General features: G+C 37.5%; 1 protein-coding gene and 1 long non-coding RNA gene across 3 annotated transcripts in view; one reads left to right on the top strand and one right to left on the bottom strand.

The window, feature by feature from the left end:
- The window catches only part of LOC133531343 (RNA-binding protein Musashi homolog Rbp6), a 201,202-nt gene that overhangs the window by 24,778 nt on the left and 155,901 nt on the right, over positions 1-20,523 (bottom strand). Inside the window, exons 1-3 of one of the 2 annotated variants that reach the window (XM_061869502.1) lie at positions 3,569-3,603; positions 3,207-3,367; positions 1,855-2,039 (exon numbers count right to left, since the gene is read on the bottom strand). In XM_061869502.1, coding sequence (XP_061725486.1) covers positions 1,855-2,039; positions 3,207-3,367; positions 3,569-3,588 — 366 coding nt within the window. In that variant the 5' untranslated portion in view covers positions 3,589-3,603. Of the gene's footprint in view, positions 1-1,854; positions 2,040-3,206; positions 3,368-3,568; positions 3,604-20,523 lie in introns of those variants that run through there. The other variant, XM_061869501.1, reaches the window with a different exon arrangement.
- Positions 3,606-7,962, top strand: LOC133531360 (uncharacterized). Its single transcript, XR_009801517.1, has 2 exons — positions 3,606-3,866; positions 7,843-7,962. It is a non-coding gene; the product is annotated as an uncharacterized LOC133531360 (long non-coding RNA).

Raw genomic sequence — 20,523 nt, 5'->3', positions numbered from 1 at the left:
GGCTATCTTTGGTACCACGTGGGTGGCAAACAAGCATACGACCCGCCTGATGGCAAGCGGTCACCGTAGCTTGTGGGCACCAGCAACTCCAGGGATGTTCTTTAGGGCTTTGAAAATATGTACTCCTTTTTGAGACTTGTGAAAATTTAATTTTGATAAGATAAGTGTACTTTCATTATTTCTGTGTGCCTCATTCGACTCTTACAACACACACTTAAATGGTATTCCAAAACGGCAAATTAAATAATAATAATAGGTACAGTCAGCAAAACTATTAGCTTAGCACCTTTGAATAAAAAAATGTCAAACTAATTGCCATGCTGACTGTGCATGTATATACAACATATTTACAGTTTATCCGTGACCACCGTCGCCATCAGATACATCGGAGCGGCCAAGGTATTAACAAATATCTACACACCTCTATTTTCAAGAAGAGCGTGATATCTTTAAGAACTGTAGCTGCTCTGATGTAGTTACGCTTATGACACTAATTCGAATTCACGTCGCTCTAGCGTGGGAGCAGAGGGCCTACCGCGAACCACGTTCGACGTGTTGCCTCTCTGTCGCACTTGTACATTTGTACGTAAGTGTGACAGGGAGGCAACCCGTCGAACGTGGTTCGCGGTAGGCCCTCAGGACAGCGCTATGCACGTATATAATAGCGATGTCGAGCTCTCATATCGGAGTGACGTGTGAATTCGTATCCAATACAAAGACCGCCAAAAGGGATGGCACTACGGTCACGCATCGTGATTCTAATTGTTGAGGCATTTCAGCCGCGAACTGGACGCACGCGGCGCGGCGGGCCGCCGCTGTCGTCCAAAACAGGATCATTAAATACTACATTTTGATCGGAACCAGGCGACGCCTGGCCGCCGCGCGCCGCGCGCGTCTAGTACGTGGCCTTGAAGCCTAGCTAAATTGGTTGTTCAAAGTAAAGTAAATTTTATTTTCAATACTTGTGCTATGTATTGTCCAATTTATCTAGAACCCTAAATGGCTTAAAAATCATAAGATCACAGAGACTGATGTTTCACATGACCACAAAACCTATGGACAGTCGTCAGATATATCGGAGCTGCCAACGTCACAAATATCTGAACACGGCTCTATTGTCAAGTGCGTGGTGGGATATTTTTCTGACGGCGACTGTGCATAGGTTTTGTGGATGTGTGAAACATCAATTGGATAGCCACAGTTACCGCATAATGTATTAAATTAAATTTAGAAGCACGAAATGGTGTTGGCTTGTCAAAGTATTTTACAGATGGCGCCAGCATAGGTTTTACCTATCAGTGCTATCAAAGATTATATATAACTCCATATAAGATAAATAAAGTCTATAAAAAAAACGTGCCTCGAAAAATCATGAAAAATGCATGCTCAAGTAGATGAGAATATACCTAGGGCCTATATTATATAGTACAAGAATTTGGGTCAAATAACCATGTCATTCTAAGAGTTTTACTCCTGTGTCGATAGATGGCAGTAAATTTAGTTGATTAAAAAATTACTTTGACAATACGCCTCTATACTCAATTCTCTTTGGTGCTATGAAGAGTGTCAAATTCTTGTTTTTTTTGTTAGCTATTTAACAAATTCGTTGCCACGCGAACCGCCAGGTGGGCTTACTGTTTGTAGGCGCTTTTCACTACATACGGTTTTCCTTGTGTTATCGTCTATCGCGAAGCGCGTAGCTCGCGCTGTTACAGAATGTATTAAATCAAATCTCATAGAACAAACACAGAGACAGGTAAAACCTATGCTGGCGCCATCTACCTTTGAAAGCACTCAATGGATCTGGTGTTGGACTTACACTAACGCCACCATCTACACTACCATGCATCTCACCTGCGTGACAGGATCCTTCATGATGAGCACATCGGTGACTGCTCCGAACATGGCAAAGTATTCCCTCAGCTTCTCCGAGCTAGTCTGCCAGCTGAGTCCACCGACGAACAACTTGCTGGGAGAGGGGGACGTGGCCGCGGGGGGAGCCGGCGCGGGCGATGTGTGGCCTGATGATGGGGAGGTTTCTGCGGGAAGAAAATAAAGTTACAAGGAAAAATATTTTTTTTTTAAGAAACTATTATTTACGTTTTATATTTAAAAGGTAATCACACTGATGCTGCATGTGGTAACCACATTAGAATATAAATATTAAAGACAAGAAAGTAATCAACTGTAAATCACCATATCCTCCAAAGGTCGGGCCTTAGGAGTAAAAATGCGAATATTGGCCTGTGAAATTTGAACTTAATGTGGGAAATAAAGTTAATTATGTTTTGTTTTTAAAATTGAATGAAACAAGTCAAATGACAATATGGTCTAATGGATAGAACATTAAGGACCTTGAGCCATGAGCATTAGTTAGGAAGATATCATTTTACATCCTTTCATTGTTGCAGAGAGCACCAATAAGTATTCTCAAGCCAAGTCAATAGTGCATGCCATCTATATGGTCGCAATAAAGTTAAGTATTTTTAGGGAACAAATAACAGTGAAATATTTTGCAATCTTGGCTTTTTTAGCAATGAAAGATCCTTTTTAAATCCACAAAAATAGAACATTGAATTTGAAATAAAAAAATAGACATTTCAATTTGGTCAAGAGTGCTAGCAACCATCTGGAGTTTAGCAGAGAAAATAAAAAAGTAATATTACAAAACTAGACTTTTAAATTTACAAAATAGGCCACCATTTTACTACTCTATTCACCATCCTACAATGTTATTTTAGCTACAAAGGTGGAGTTCTGTGGCGGAACGATGTCACTACAAAGTTATAACTGAGTTGGTAAAGTTTGTAATGGATAGAGTGGTGAGTACGGTAATTTACAAACTTTGTAATTGACTATGTTCGTGATGGTAAACAATTGATGGGAGCAGTGCTGGTTATCTTTGAGAGGTCAAAGGTTGCTTTGTAAAAAAAATTGATACCTACTTAGTTTAGTTGACAAAAGTTTAAATAAAACACCAATGATGCTACTGAATATAAATTAAGTATGTTTAGCTTGGTTTTCTGTGACTTAAACCCTGTTGTTATTAATGGATAAACAAATCAAAATAGATAAAAAACGGGCAATGAACACTGCAACTTACTGAAAGAGCGAGTTCACGATAAAAATAAATATTTATAGAAGCATCTGTGAAGTACGTAATCAATCAGACTAGATTGAAGTTGGTTGTGTAAGGAAACACTTACTTATCTGTTGTACAGCAATTTGCTGTTGTTGGTGCTGCTGGTGGGCCGCCGCAGCGGCCGTGGCGGCAGCATGAGCGGCCGCCTGCGCGCTCAAGACATGGGCGGTCAGCTCGCCGCCGACCAAGCCGCCGTCCAAAACCTCCACGCCTCCGAGCGCCCCGCTGGAATATAGTCCCATCATTGTCACTTCACAATCGATAAGAAAATACACAATTGAACAATAATTCCGCAAAGCAGATCGAATTTGTGACGCGAAAGTTTGCTATGACAAAACACGGTCGGCATTTGTTTACGCTTTATTACCGGCCAGTTACTGAGTTAGGATTATAGGGAAAGTAGGTAAGAATTGAAAATAACATTACATCGAGTAGATTGTTAGCATTTCCGCGATTAAGTCATTAAACCAGGACAGAAATTCACTTTTTATTACAGTAATTATTTGTTGTGAAGTTTTTAGGTTCGTAAACAAATAAGATTGGAAGAAAGTGCAGAAAGTTGTCTATGGTCCAAGTTTAGTTTTTTGTTGTTTCGAATGAAATGTCAATGTCAATGAACCGAAACCCGACTGACGTAGAACGTAAATTATTTTGGGTCTATAAAAATCTTGCGGTTTTATAGAATAGAATAGAAGAAATTTATTCAGAAAACGCTTAAGTTTAGGTAATACATGAGGCGACAGAATCAATCAGTTTTCTTAGTTACTATTTCCTTTTTCAACGTTAAATTTGTTGTTAGAGAAGCCCAAAATAAAGATCGTATTGAATAGCAGAGAATTTAACTCGTAAAGTATAAAAGAAAGTTAAACAAGATTTTTCTTTTAATCCGTTTTAGTCATGTTGTCAAATTCTGTAATTGGAAAACTTTTGCACAATTTATAGGTATTTACTTAGCACAGAAATAATTGTGTGGGTGAGAATGATTTAATTTGAAATGCTTGTTTTTTAAAATATAATCGTCTTACCTATTCTGACTATGTTCTGAGTTAACAGGGGGCCTACCGCGAAAACCGAAATTCGCAAATTGCGGGGATCTTTCTCTTTCACTCTTAGTAAGACGTAATTAGAGTGACAGAGAAAAGTGCCCGCAATTGACGAATTTCGATTTTCCCGGTAGCCGCCCTGTATTGAAATTAAATGTTTAAGTAAACAGAAAAGTTAACTAAATTGTTAAAGGTTCCTTTTATCTGTTAAAGTATATATACTAGATAGATTTTTTATGCGAAAAGCGTATTTTAATCCTAACTAGACAAGTAAATGTTACTAAATGTTAGAATTACTCAGAAACTTTAAAATACAAGCATCAATTACGTTTTGAACCAACGAAAACGATTACACCTACAAAATGCATCGTAGCGTTAAAAAAACGAAATTGCATTCGCACATTGATAGCAACGTAATTGAAAGCTCTCCAGCTTTTATTTTATTGAAAATGAACTTCGCAAGCTCCAGCTGCTCGCAAAAATTGTTCTCGAGTTGCGCATTTCACCACTAAAGAGGGTTACTAGGTTCATCTCGCTCCGGCTTGTTAGTTTACCAATTGATATATATGCCGTTCTCTCTCGCACAAACGTTTTTTGTTTCTATTCAGCAAAAGGGATTTCCGTTAGCTTTCCCTTTTCCGCATAGGGGGTGGTACTCTTAGGTTGCCCTGGGCTCCTGGTGTCAGCGCGCGGTTTTTCGCCAAATATTGACTTAGTTTGTAAAATTTACAGAAGCATTATTGGTTAATTCTATTAAATTAAGAATATAAAATTACGAAATATTAAATAATGTAAGACTAACATAAATTTAAACTTGTTAAAAGTTATAGCTGCGGATTTGCATGATAAATGCTATATTATCCATAAAGTCGCAGTTGGTCAGATTCTTTGCTAAGCTGTTTGATGGATACCCAGGAAGCTTTCCTTTAGAAAATTTCCTTGTGCCATAAATCAGCTCGGACGTCATCAATTTATCTTTTCACTCGCTTTAGGTATTTGTAGACGTTTTCGTTTCTTAAGGTTTTGTGTATTTTGGTGCCTTTGGACCAAAGAGTAATATAATATATACTTTGGTCACTGGTGTAGTATAACATTTTTATATAGAATCTACCTGTATACATACAGAAGTCGTTAAATGTTTTCCATCAAGAATCTTTTTCAGTAATCCGTGAGTATAATTCCGAAATTAACCAAGACATCATTTTATCTCATTACTTTCTTCGTTTAATCTTCTTTCCGCTTAAGATTTTGTGACAAATACCAACTGTAAATCTACCCCGAAGTCTTATAGAAAAAATAGGACACTAATTTTATTTCCAGATGAAAAACCCTATTCGGCGAAAAAACCCCAGCCGTCTGACCCCACGAGCCCAGCCGATTGCCTCTGAACCCTGACACGAGCGTATAATTTGTCACGTTAGAGGCTATCTGACTGGTTTGAGGCAAAATTAGAAACGAGAGGCATTTTTTGGGTCTTAAAATGGTTTTATATAGAAACCTAGAGGCATCTTCGCGAAAAAAGAGGCCAAAATAGGCTATCAAAAGTTGATTAAATGAAAATACAGCTATTTAATCAACCTGTCTTGGTATAAACCTTCATTTGATTAATCATACCAGCATTTAATTAATATAGATTCGATGTTCCGTTTTGTTTATATCACATAAGAAAGCCTTAACGTACAACATAAACAGTTAAATTTAATGCCCTAAGGCATTTACTACCTGCCTGCGTAGCCAACATGCCAATCGTTAACGCTCCATAGCGTAGCATAGTCATCTCTATCACTCTTCTATATTAGTGCGAAAGTGACAGTTGCGTTTCGTTTGCTACGGAGCGTCATCCATAGCGAACGAAATATCATCTCAATATATTTTTTCTTTTTGTTTGTGGATGTACAATTGTCATCATGGCTAGGCCAGGAGTGGAAAGGAAAGATGTGTGCACATAGAGAGAAGATATAAAGAGTGTCGACGTTTGACCAGAAAATTAATCCAACACTTGAGTGTTAGGAATCAATCGATCACTTGATTGAATGGAGACAGTGTTGACAATAGCCAAGTCATCCTGACTATTAGCTATCTAGGGCTCAGCCAATGTCAATGTCTCCGGGACATATAGACGGGGTTCATTGACCCGGCAGCGACGCTCGGGATTTTCAACAAGAAAACTTGGGACGGAGAATTTGTTTTAATAGTGGATGTTGTATAATTTATTTGTACATTTGTACTTATTAATAATGTTAAGTGAAGTTATTATCTGACTTGCGGTTTTGTTGAGATAATTTGGATAAAATTGGCTTGTTAAATATGAAGCCAAAATTGATATATTTAATAAATAAATAATTACATAAAATACACATGAAATAAGTAATAAATAAAATAAATAATATTATAGGACATTATTATACAAATTGACTAAGTCCTACAGTAAGTTCAATAAGGCTTGTGTTGTGTTGTGTTTTGTATAGTTACAAAATAAACAAAGTATATATTGTATAACATATGTTTACAACGTTTTAGTTTTTATGATTCAGAATTGTATACCTGTAAATCCTGTAATATTGCTAAATTTTATACTGAGCTAAGGGTGTAGCGAAACGCAAGGCTGTCAACCCCATGTCAGTGACCCAGTAAAAAAAATGCATCGGAATTGTAGTTGTAAACATAAACAACGTAGTATAAATATATCTTTTGCAATGAATTAACCTTTTTTAAAAGGAAAATCGATAGTTGATTGAGGGTGTCCATTGAGGGGTGCTGGGGTACGCATGCGCGGGTGCGGGGCGCGGCGCGCCGCGTCTCCGTCGCCACACGCTCGCCGACGCCCGACGACGTCGCGTCCTCACGCGCGTCTTTGCCATATTGTCCTGTCACAGCAGTAAGTAAAGTCTACTGCTGCGCCGGGACAAGCAGGCAAAGGCGACGCACTACCAACGACCCACCCGCAACGAAACAGACCGACTGAAAGATTACACCGATCTTCGAGGACTAACTTCAAGAGAATTCATAATGTTCTATCTTTATTGCAATATTGTGTGTGTCCACAGGTTCTGTTCACAGGTTAGCTGGTTGTTGATTTAAATGGGAGCGGCGGCCGAGCCCAAAATCGATGGCTAACAGTGCTAGTGTAAAGTGCCAGTGACATTAGTGAGAGTGCAAAGCCTCAACTAAGCCTAGTGCTTTTATGTGTCTTGTCTTATCTTATCTGATGAAAAGCTGATTAAACAGTGATTAATCATAGATTTCTACCAACTTAAAGCTGACATATGTCACGCGTGGGTTATAATAAAAGCTTTCAAGTTATATATTCAAGTGAGGCGAACATAGTTTATGAGAAATTAATAAAAGCGTCTGAAACTCAGCTGTGCTATAACCTCATAAGGTCAATAAGACTAGGAGAGCATAGAGACAGAGATTAAGCTATGGGAGGGTGCACGTATTGAGCGACTCAGCGCGCATGCGCGCCGCCATCTTTGGCTGCATCCGACTCGGCCATTTTCTCCGAGGGTGGTGAATAAAGTTCTACAAAATCACCCCTAGCCTTGTGTTCAGGGGAAAATAAATCCTATTTCGTATGACTTAAGCTTCAAAACGACATATCAAGGATGGAGTAATTTAGGTGGTATACATAATTACTGTTTATTATTTTGCTTTCAGATGGATCTCTTTTGTATGGCGCGAATAGAAAGAAGTGGGCATATAACGAAATTAAATTACAACCAGTTAAAAATGGAGTATTGTAAATAACTATTCCTGTTAATAAATTTGTTACATATGTGGGTGTTGCTAATTATGAATCTTCTATGAAGGCACATATATAACATAAAACTATAATTAAATGTACCTACTTAATAGAATTAATAACCATTTATTTCGAACAAGATCCATATCGTGTTAGTAACATACTAATACTTATTACTCAAATACACTATAAAACTTAAAACCTAAATCTAAAAATAAATAATACTAAACTTAAAATAAAATACTAAAAAATATCCCCCTGCGGCATGGTGCCGTAGATACTGGCAGCATTTCCTCGCTGTATTGCAAGACTAATTCTTTGAGCGAGGAAGCTGCCAGCTCTGCGGTCGCCGGTGACTTCTGCTAACCTTTTTGAAAGGTCCTTAAAGAGTTTAAGGGCACTTGGACCCCACGGGCCAAGGGTCTCGACGCCAAAAGGTATGAAATTGTATTCGGCGCCGAGACCCCTATATTTGGTCATTTTTAAATTTTCGGCCGCTACTGCCGCCGCGCCGACCTTAGCAGATGTGCCGTGGAGATGAGACGGGGCTAGAGTGTCTACACAAGTGGCGTCCCATACCAGCACCTGTCCCATCTTCCACGGAATTAGTGTCATTCCGTCCGGTCTCTTACCATCGTCTCTTAAAATGCCGGCGGGCTCAAGTAGAGCTGGCACGTTGACGCTGGCGAGAGACCGGCGGAGAATATCGTTGAGCGCGGCGTGTCGGGAGAAGCGGCCGGCGCTCCTTTGGCAAGAGAGCCCGTGGTGTCCAAGGACGTCGACGTTAGTGCCGCAGGGGCACCTATGTGGGGCACAGACCCGGACGCCGAGTCGCAGGCAGGCAGCAACGCGCAGAGTGTGCGGTTCCAGGAAGGTACCGGTATGTACCGACGGGAAGGCGTGTAGCCAGGCGCCGGATTCCCTAGCACCTGCAGCTAATAGTCTGGCGCGTGCTGAACCTGTACTGCGGCTTAAGAGAGAGTCGTAAATGATTTTACATTGTATGTCATCCCAGGTCCTTTGCGAATTTAGATTTTCGGGGAAATCCTTACCCGGGCAGACAATGGACCAGGCGTTTTTAGAGTCCGTTAAGCCAGCAATCTCGTAGTTTGAAGGACAGGCCCTTAGGATTTTACCTACAAGAGTTGCTGAGCTATGGACGGAGGATAAAAACGCCGGGGTAGAGACACTTGAAATTTTGCGGATCCCTAACCCACCGTGACGAATGGGAAGGGATGCCTGGGTCCAGGACTCTTCGCTAAACTGCAAGTTCAAAATAGATTCTAAATTGCTTTTGATCAAGTCGTCAAGTGGTGTTAATAAATTTTGAAATTTTGAAAAAGGGCAGCAGCGAAGTACGTACATTAATTTTGGAACAAAGAGGCAGAATTTAATTATAGATAATGCGAAATGAGGGCTAATTTCGAGAAGACGACTTTTGTAATTTTGAAATTTAGAAGTAGTATCGGAAATGAAATTTGGATAGGATTCTTCAAAGATGGGGGACCCTAGGAGGCAAAGAGAGCTTTTGTCTATTATTTTAATATTTGGCGTAAGTAGGTCAAATTTTGGTTTTATAACCGAAAAATTTAAGGAGGCGTTGTTAACAAAAAGTTCGCATTTGCTATAGTTTAGCTCTAACCCAATTGCTTGAAATTTTAATTTTATCGTCGAGAGGTCTGACAGTACGGAATCGAGGTCGCCTCCGAGGGTACCATCGTCTAAATACCAGACATTAAATTTTGATTTTAAATTTTGAATAATCGGATTAATAGCCAAACTGAATATTGCCGACCCGAGAGGATCACCTTGCTGACAGCCGACTTCAGAAGATAATACATTTTCGCGATAGATCAATTTGGTAGGGTCAGCATAACAATGCAAGAGGTAGTTGTAAATTTCCGGAATGTTGTTCTTTATTTCAGTCAGCAAGGTATCCCTGTTTACTGAATTGAAAGCGTTCCGAACATCAATTTTGACCAGCACGTCACAGGATGAATTTGAGAGGTATGTGCGTAAGGCATGGACGGCTGCCTCACAACCTCCTTTTATGCCGAAACCGAGCTGTACAGGTTCAAAAAGTGGTTTTAATTTGGAAATTATGTACCTGACTGCAATTTTGGAGGCGAGACGTCTGATAGTAGAGCCAACGGCAATCGGTCTCACCCCTCCGTCCTTTTTGGTGAGAGCGATGAGATTTGCCCCGTATAGAATCGGGACTATTTCCGGATTCACGTGTCCTGTGTACATGAGGTTGATTAATTTCGTAAGAGAGTCGACAAGACGCTCACCAGCATCGCCCACACAGTGAGATGTAAGGTCTCTTAAGTGTTGGGGTGAGAGCCCGTCCAGGCCTGCAGCAGAACCGATTTTGAATGAAGAGATACCTTCGATTACGTCACTGTTTTTTATTTGTAGGCAGGCCTGGTTTGCCGTTGGTGGGTCCAAAAAGTGTGGGATGGTGGGACCTGGGGGATGTTTTGTCTGTAGGGCCAAAAGAGTGTCTTGGGTATCCGGCGATAGCACGTCGCTTGAGAAGAGGAGGTGAGCGGCACCTTTAAGGTCGCCCTCGCTAATTTTGTTCTCAATATGTCTTTTTTGGTTAAAAATTTTGTTTGGCTTAATCTTATACGCGGGTGGTGTTGGATTGCTGATACAGTTGTTTTTTATTTTTTGGGTCAGGGATATGCTCGGATCATTTTCTTGGACGTGGAGGGTATGGTAGGAAAAAAGTAGGAGGTGGTGCCAATCTGCAGTAGTGTTGGTTTCGATACATTTGTTTATGAGATTAGAAAGATGTGAGGCGACGGATATTCTGGCCCCACGGGGTATTCTTTTGACTATGGATATATTATTTTTCAGATAGCTGAGATGAATGTGAAATGGGGTGGTAGGTTGAGTGGCTATTGGAAGGGAAGAAGGCGGATTGATTGAACTGTTGCGAATTGGAGGGACAATTTGTGTAAGGCAAGGTCTGTGGGCTTTCGCCGTGTGTATATTTAGTCCTTTAGTGCTTTTAAAAGATTTTGTGCATAATTGGCATGTGAACGACGTGCTATTGCCGGCAGGTTGCGTCGCGGGCTGCATATACACTTAAAATATAATAACAAATCAGTATACTAATAAACAGAGATAAAACTACCTAATAATTAAATTACACTGGCAAATAAAATATGAAACTTACAGATATGTAAAGGATAAAAAAGTAATAGTAAATTAAGTAGCACAATTTTATTGTCCTGGGAAGATCTCCTGGCGTTGTAGAGTATGGGCATCGATCGGCCTCTAGCGAAATTTTCACTCTTACGTGTAGCGCGAGCTGACTTCTTTAAGCACTTTACTTTATAGGATACTTAAGCACCGATCTAAACATGTATTATTTGAAAGATGTACTGAAAATGTTGTTTATAAAATTTTATATTTTGACCCCTACTTAATAATATATGAAATTAAGGAGGGGTCATGACCTCTGTGTGTGTTCTGCGGGGATTGGTTGAATAATAAATTAGGATCAACCTATTTTGGGATGTATTGGCAATAATAGTAGGTAGGTAATATAAGGTAGAAGATATTTCGCTTATTTTCTTCTTTATCTAGCCTTAGTGATATTTAATTTTGAGGTAGACTCTCTTAATCCTTAGAATACAAAGTGGTATTTTCCGAGTTCCACTTCCGCTTCAGGGATTATTATTAAAAATGTTTATTTCATTTCATTGGAACGAGGCGAATTTTATTATAAATTACGAGAGGCGAAGTACTTATAGTAGATTGTGTCACAAGGGAGCAAAATTACATATTTATGGCGAGGGCGTAAATTGAATTCTGGACGTGCGAAAAAATAGAATTCCGAGCGTAATGAGGGAAGGTAAAAACAATTTTGCTACCATGTATCACATAAGTACAGATTTTCACATCACCTATGAGGAAATTATTAAGTTCCAAAATATTATTTCAGTATAAAATATGTATGCTAAAAGAAATAAAATCGTATCATAGAATACAAAATTGATACTTTCATCTCTCCTAGCAGGGAAGAAAAGTGCCACTTTGATCCCTCCTAGCAGAGTAGAAAAAGCCCTTTTCCGAATGGGTGATGTGAAAAATAGTGTGCCAGTCAGCTCAAAGAGATTGTAAGAGTAAACCTTCACAGTATTTCGCACTGTAAACTCACTGCTACGTTAATCTCGTAGCGCTACGCCGTAGCCGGTTATTTCCGCTTTGTTGGGTATATCTCGCGTAGATGCGACAATATAGCCTCCATTATACGATAACTATGTTTAGAAGTTTCATTCAGATATAATAATTTGATACGGTTTTGATATTATTTTGATACGCTTCGTAGCCTAGCGGTATGAGCGTGCGACTTTCAATCCGGAGATCACGGGTTCAAACCCCGGCTCGTACCAATGAGTTTTTCGTGAGAGTGAAACATCGTGAGGAAACCGGACTAATTTAATTAGGCCTAGTTTTCCCTTTGGGTTGGAAGGTCAGATGGCAGTCACTTGCGTAAAACTAGTGGCAATAAGCCGGGACAAACACTAGGAAGAAGAAAAAACACTGAATGATGCATGCGATATTAAGTGAAATTCAATCACCCTGACGATCGTCAAGGTCGTGTCAAAACCAGTTAAGTTCCATACGGATATGATATTAGAATCGGCCTCTAGTTATTTTAATAAATACAAATAAAATAAATATATAAATAAATATTTGGGGACAATCTTACACATATCGACCTAGCCCCAAACTAAGCAAAGCTTGTACTATGGGTACTAGGCGACGATATACATACGTATATAGATAAATACATACTTACATATATAAATACATACATAGAAAAAAACCCATGACTCAGGAACGAATATCTGTGTTCATCACACGAATAAGTGCCCATACCGGGACTTGACCGGTACAATAGAAGATTTAATAAGTTTTCATACAGAAGGATGAGATAGAATACTTCGCCTTCGTTTTCCGTCGCCTACGCGGCGAACGGTGATGAACAAATTAGGATACATTCTCGAACAACAAATTAATGCTGGTCATAACCAGTAATAACTTTATGGATAGTAAATATTACGTTCGTATACAGACTTATTCTATTATGTCTGACCATACTGAGTGATGTCATAAATAGATTAATTGTGATGTCGAAATAATGAATTATATTTAATTAATGATGATGAAATGAATGTTCCAATGTCTGTACTTACTTTGTTGTGTTTTTTATGACATTTAGATTTTATTCTACAAATATTCTAGTGGTATTTGAATAAAAAAAAAATATTTAACGATCTCTTTGTGAAATCCTTAGTATTAAAATCTGATCTGTATAATAATTCAATATTATTATGGAACAATATTAATATCAATAAATTGCAATAATAATTAGCTTAAAATAATATAGTATATTTGCATTTGAACATACTGACAACTTTAGAGCCAACCGGGGTAGGCAGATTTTTTTATGAGTTTTATCTGGAGCCAACAGTTGAAAGCAATTCTATCGAAGGTATCGATATTAGCAGGAGATATTAGACACTAACTTTACCCCCTGTAAAGAAATAACTATTCCACGGTACAGCAACTTTATCTAACTATACCTAATGGATATGAGCCTCAAGTAAAGTGTTGAGCGGCGTGACGTGACATACATTCACGTTGTAAGTTGGAGCAATTTTGACATACTTTCTTCTAAAGTGCTGTATGCTGCTGCAATAAATTAAGTCAAGAAGATACTTAGTCGGACGAACGTTGGACAAGACACGTGTGAAGAATATTCTCTTTATTTTTTCTATTTTTTTGTTATGTGATATGAGTTTATATGAGTAAAAAAGTAAAAATTAAAAACACAATACAATAATATTACAAAATGTATACATGGTGTAACAAACATAGTGAGGATGAATTTAAGGGCATATTCGATATCGTGTTTTGATTAGGAAAAAGTAGAAGAAATTAATTTAATAGAATAAATTAATTTAAGCAAAAAAAAAATATATGGGGCGCGTCGTCCATTTTGGCTAACTCTCCATACAAAAGGACAAATAATGTTTTCTTCTACTTTTTCCTAATTAGACCAAAATACCGAATATGGATGGGGATCCGTTTAAGGGCTATTTTTGTTACACCTTGTATAAACACATTACGAAAAACCTAACCTAGGGTGCCACCAGCAACGGGGCAAGGCCCAAACTATTCTTGCCGTGTCAAAGACTACCTTCTGCATTATGGTTTTACTTTAACACGGATAGCGTTATGGTAAAAGGCATTGTCTGTGGATGCTTGTAACAGTGTCCCATCTTAACCAGGGGCTGCGAAACTAACCCTTTCGGGCATTCTGGACTTTGTTCGGCTTAGCATTGCTACGAGCAATTATTAGGGTTGGCTTCACGTCGCTTTGCGTGTACAACCACAAATAAGAAAATGACTTGAATTTTCATAACCATAAATAGCGAAAGGGATAGTGCCATCTATTAGAACGACAGCATGATTCGTCTCTAAATCGCTGTCAAACTTCGGTTTTGTAGGATGTTTCTGTGTCCCAACCTTTTCAAAATCTATATTTCTTTCTTAAAGAACCATATACCTTTATCCGTTCTTGCTATTCCAACAAAAATCTTCTAATTTCATTGACGATATCTGACCGGTAGAGAATGCCTTAAGGCATTAAGTCCGTCAAGTGTTCAATTTTATATCTAGAAATAAAGCTTAAATAAATAAATTGGAAGATAAGTTAAATTTTAAATGAAATTACATTGATGCCTTACGCAACCCCAAGGTGTCGGTCGCAAAGCCGCAGGAATTTAGTATTACTGCCAAAACTCATTATTGGTCTCTAGATGTTTAATTAAAACTCTTATCACTTTACCACACCACCCAGAAACATAATTTCAGAGTTGATTTGTCTTTAGTCACAGAAATCAGTTAGATAAACTGAGAAGTGGAACTTACGTACTGAAAATCTATTCCCAGCCCATTATAAGTTGGATCTTTTTAAATTGACAATGAATATACATCTTTTAGGTAAACATGCTCGTACCTAGACTGCATCGGCACTTATCATCAGGTGAGATTGTGGTCAAATGCTTACCTTTTACCAAATAAAAAAATTAATAAATTTGACTGATCTTTCTCTGGCTTAAATTTAAGAGACATCCAGGATACGTACAGAATGGCCCTGAACAGCCTTAGGACGATTCTGGATTCTTCTGTAAATCTCAACAACAACACTATCTCAACAAAAACTATCTCGCAAACTACAAAAATCTCGTAACGTTTATACAAATCTCTCGTACAAATAAAAATGTCTCTTGACCGACAATTTGGGTCGCCTGCCTATCCCCGGAAAGCTCGAAAGCAATTTAACTCTTACGAACAGGCAAATGAGAAAACTGTACCAAGGACTCGCTAACCAGTGATATTTATTAAAGAAACTTTAATTACTTGTCTATTTAAGTATATTGTACCATTGCCATAGAAGATTTTTTGTTGGGTTTAAGCTAATATTAAGGTTTTATTAATTTAAAGGGTTTTTCAAAATGCCCTTCTTTGCTTATAGTGACCGTAACATGCAGTTATTTATTTAAACTTAATTGTATAAAAGAAAATCCTAACGTACCTACAAAAGAAGGATTTTTTATTTATAAATCTATTTTAAGCTTTATATAGTTTAGTTTTTAGTACTAGTTAAGTATACTGCACATTTATTTATTTGTTATGTTTTGTTCCTCAAATAAATATTTCCTACGTACTAAAGGCGGACTAAATGTCAATAATGTTTAATATGATAATTTTAAAAATCATTAAATACGAGAGAGGGGTGGCTCTCTCGTATTTAATATCTGGTAACTAAATATCAATAATGCTTAATGTTGTAAGTAATAATTAAAAAAATCATTGAATACGAGAGAGCCACCCCAATGTTAAAGAAAGTCTTGTACTTATTCACGAGTATATAAATATTTCCCTTCCAATTGAATATACTTCGCATGAAAATAATTTTAATGAAACAATGAAGCCTGACACAGTTCCCTGACATTGTCCTATTTCTCTAAACAAACACTCTTTGTGCACAGAGGGAACACATGTCAAAGACGTAACAATACAGGCGCGTGCATTCATACTTAACAAACCAACTTATATGTACAGACAACAGTGATGCCGTGAAGCTTTCGAGCCTTAAGCTTGCAACGGTTTGATACTTTAAGCCTTGATGTCCTCAAACATTTTAATGACGCGTATAGAACACAACGTGAACATACTTAACAAAGCAACTTACATCATGCTTATATCTACACTACCACTTTTTTATATACTACGTCGGTGGCAAATAAGCATACGGCCCGCCTGAGGGTAAGCAGTTTATGTAGCCTATGGACGTCTGCAACTCCAGATGAGTTACATGCGCGTTGCCGAATCTAACACTCCGCACCCTCGTTGAGCTGAGTGATGTGAGGGTGAGGCTTACAGGTCATTTTAGTTTTTACATTTCTCCAACCAAAGAAGTCACTTTTGACACTGACAGATCAGTATCTTAGCGGTAACAGATCGAATCGACTAAAACTCGAATTGACTTTCTCGAAGCTTTCCAAGTTTTAAAGCCTTAAGCTCACAACCGTTTGAAACTTTAAGCCACACAAATAATAGGGTGGGAAAGCTATGGTCTTACTGACACTGTTGATATGTTCATTAGCGACAGTTAGATGGTATTTAAGCAAATCACAAAGCGTGCTTGTGCGTGTTTTTGAAGGCAAATAATTTAAGTGATCAAACTTCCAAGACTACATCAATAATAAATACAACGAGAAAATTCCGCTAACATCCTTGGTACAAAGTCTCATGAGCCTATTTTAGATTTAAGCTAGTTATTAATTTAGTTTAACATTTGTACAGTTACTGTTAATAAATCTGTATATATCTTACTCAAATAAAAACATTCGGGATTACGACCCCTATAATAATTGTACGTACAAGTAAACAGGTTCAAGGCTTGACCCTTTTAGCTTAAGTCTTTGTATACTTAAGCCTTCAAGACTTTGACCTTTAACGGGGAGTCTAATAAACAGCTCAAAGTCCAACACATCACTAACGAATGAAGCCACAGTCTCAACAAAAATGCAAATTGTATAACAGGGTTGATTTCAAATTTTATCACATGCATACACGTTTACGACAATAGCATATACGGCTGCCGCATGAACGCGTGACAAAATTAACTTTGCCGTCGCAAACTGGAATATAGCATAAAAAAGCTACGTGGTGTGGTCGTTTTAAGATTTTTCCGGCGTTACAGAAAACTTGGCAGTTGCACAAAGCATTTGCACAAAGTCGAGTGTAAAGGCTCTTGAGCATGCTTCAAAAAGGCGTTTTTGGCACTTTGAGACCAAGTATGTCAAAGTAGACTAGGTTATTACTGAAGTCTAAATAAATTCTAGTTGAAGGGGTTTTTATTACCTTTACGTTGCTCTTTTATATCTTTATAAAAATAAACTAGGTAAATATAAGAAAATATTCTATAAAAATATATGTACCTACATATACATATACAAAACACCTAATATTAAATAAAAAAAATAAAAAATAAACTTTTAATTTTCTTAATGCTCTGGTTACTCGTAATATATCTTTTTCTTGCAATACCAAATGCTGCGCAATTTGAAAAAGTAATCATAAAAAAATTCAGTTTACGTTTGTTTGTAGACGTTATTTACTAAAATCTTTATAAGTGGCATTCTATTTCAAGTCTGAGTCACAGAAATAAGACGTACTGGAAAAACAATCATCGTGTAACATTGGGGACTTTCTTTTATCAAAATCCAAAGTGTTATGCATTAGCTAAAAAAATGTTTGAAACAATTCGCACTACATTTGCCGGTCATTCCCAATAGCCCACTATCAGCAAAAACCGCCAGCTATCTAATCAGCCAGCCTCCCTGTCTTAAAAAGTTTGCTCCATCAATCTATTTGGCAAATAATGTTATCCGATCCGCGCCTTGTCAGCAAGAATCGTAAAACAGGCCAAACGCAAGTTGAACGTGGGTTCAGTCTCATTTGATTCATCTTCGAAAGTCATAATCACAAAATAACTTTAACAATTTAAGGGCTTATCTAACTTATATCCATTATGTTGATACTTGTTAGTTTATTACCCAATTTGAGCACCTAATTAATATTAAGATAAATTTTAATATTAATTATGTGGTGAAATTGGGCGCCAGCATAGTTTCCCTTAGTTTACAAGCTAGCATACAGGCTATGAAATAAAATAAAAAAACAAGCCAGTCCCACCGGACTGATAGAGGAAACCTATGCTGGCGCCATCTGTGGGTTCACAATTTTTTCATATTATAGACTCATACTGTACTCTTATAACAATTTGATTTCAGGTGTGTTTCTGTTTTTGTAATATTGCTAGCTGTATATAAGTTTAGCAAAAGCTAGGTATATACTAACAGACGTGTAGATAAAACGTATCGTCTGGCAGAAACATCTGTCAATATGAGGCAGGATATATCTGACCATACATTGACAGATTAGTCTGATCAGACGGACAATTCTGTACCTAGCTAAAAAAGAAACGTTTTCTCTAGTGTAATAAATTCACTCCATTCATGACCTGTGGTGGCTTCCGACAGCTCCGACCTAGTTTTATGATATCTTTACTATTCTCTCGGGTACATTTTAAGGAACTATAACGTCTACGGTACAGATGTGGAAAATAATTTATTTCATACCGTTGTAAATTACTTATTTGAACAAATGGAAGTAAAAATAATTGGACAGTATTAATGTCGAAGCTTTGGCAAGCAACAGTGTGTAGCAGTGTCACCATGTCCTATGAAAATGTGAAGTTTTTTCACAATTTGTCACTCTTAAATTAGTGCACAATTATATAAGAAGTATTCCAATTAACCTGACGTATTGTAATAGCTTTTAATAACTAAACGATATACATATTTAAATTGTATATAGAATCTATATAAATAGAGTAAAGTATTAGTTAACAAATACTAAAATGTAATAATTCACATTCTATATACATTTCCCAGAGTCACCACTGGGGGACGGGTCCCTAAAAAGTCAAGTAAGTGAACATTGCCACGTCATCCCGAAAGGACTTGTCACTATCAGAATCAAATCACGTTTTGCGGTTTCAGAACCACTTGCCAATCTATTTTCAACCTTAAAACTATAACGCCAAAAGCGTGGTGGTTAAGGGATGGTTGAAGATTATTTTCTTAATGAACTCTGGATGCAAAAAATGTTTGACAAGGCTTGGGGACAAACTATTGAAAGTAATGAAGACAATGGACTGGAAAGTGTTTCTCTAAATCATCCCAGGTCAATTTACTAGGGTTTGTCAGACCATTATAGATAAGACTTTATGTGAAAGCTTTTTATAGAGAATAGCCGAGATTTTACGATTTGCGTTGGCCATGATGGCCAAAGTTAATATAGTTTTATACGCAACATAAATGTGAGATGGATATTAGGTTTAGAGCTCCTGCCCGTTACTTGAGACTTTTAGAGAAAACGAGATTAATCCACAAACAGTGTTGGCCGAAGGTTAATTAATTAATTAGAAGGTAACGGACGGTTACAGTTTACGGTTCAATTTGTAATGGTTAATGGTCAATTAGAATTCTAACGAATATTTTAAATGGGTTATGTACATTCTATAGTATGCCTAACTCGTTGGCGTTTTTGCTGTAAAGGTCGCAAAATTAAGGGAATCTAAAGCTAATTTTTACGCTGCACCCTTACATGCGAGATGCGGGATACTTATTTCAGTACCCCTAGTGTACATTTTATCGACATCATAACGTGACGAACGCGTTTGCGTTAAGTCTCATTTTGTATAGGATTTTGAGTTTCCAAAACGTCCCGCTTGGCGCGCTTTTTCTAAATCCAATACAAAATGAGACTAAACGCAAACGCGTACGTCACGTTTCAAAATCGAACTAGGGGTACAGTACTGGATATTCAAACAAGAAACACGGCATATATATTATACATATGTACCAGTCATTAATTTTTATTGTATTGCACATAGAAGTGACCTGTTTCTAAAATGTGTTTGACCCAAATGTATAATAAAAACTTTTTAACAAAAAATATAACCGACTTCAGAAATTACCAAAAGCGCCATACGTGTACCTATAACATTTGAAGAGTTCCCTCGATTTCTCCAAGATCCGACTTGGTGCCAACAGGACCATCTCGGGGTTATACCCGTTCGTTTAAAAAAATATATTTGAAAATCGGTTCACGATTCTCGGAGATATCGAGTAACATACATACAAAATTAAAAAATTAAAAAAATCTGTCAAATTGAGAACCTCCTCCTTTTTGAAGTCGGTTAAAAATTACTCTCTAGTTCTGATAGGTACCATTTTAAATTTAAGGTACTGAACCGATTTGGTACAATTTTTGTAGATATTTTAGTAATTTGTGCCACCCAGCTATAGGATAGATACTTACTTTATGTTCCGAAAAACCTTTGTCTATGAGCACAACATGGAAGCTTGTTTTGATTAACTAGTTCGACTAATGGAGGAGTAGCGGGTAGTTTCATTTATACTAACCTTTCTTAT

Source organism: Cydia pomonella, chromosome 25, assembly GCF_033807575.1.
Source record: "Cydia pomonella isolate Wapato2018A chromosome 25, ilCydPomo1, whole genome shotgun sequence".
Taxonomy (NCBI): Eukaryota; Metazoa; Arthropoda; class Insecta; order Lepidoptera; family Tortricidae; genus Cydia; species Cydia pomonella.
The sequence above is the reverse complement of the archived record's forward strand: the minus strand, read 5'-3'. Positions and strand labels throughout refer to the sequence as shown.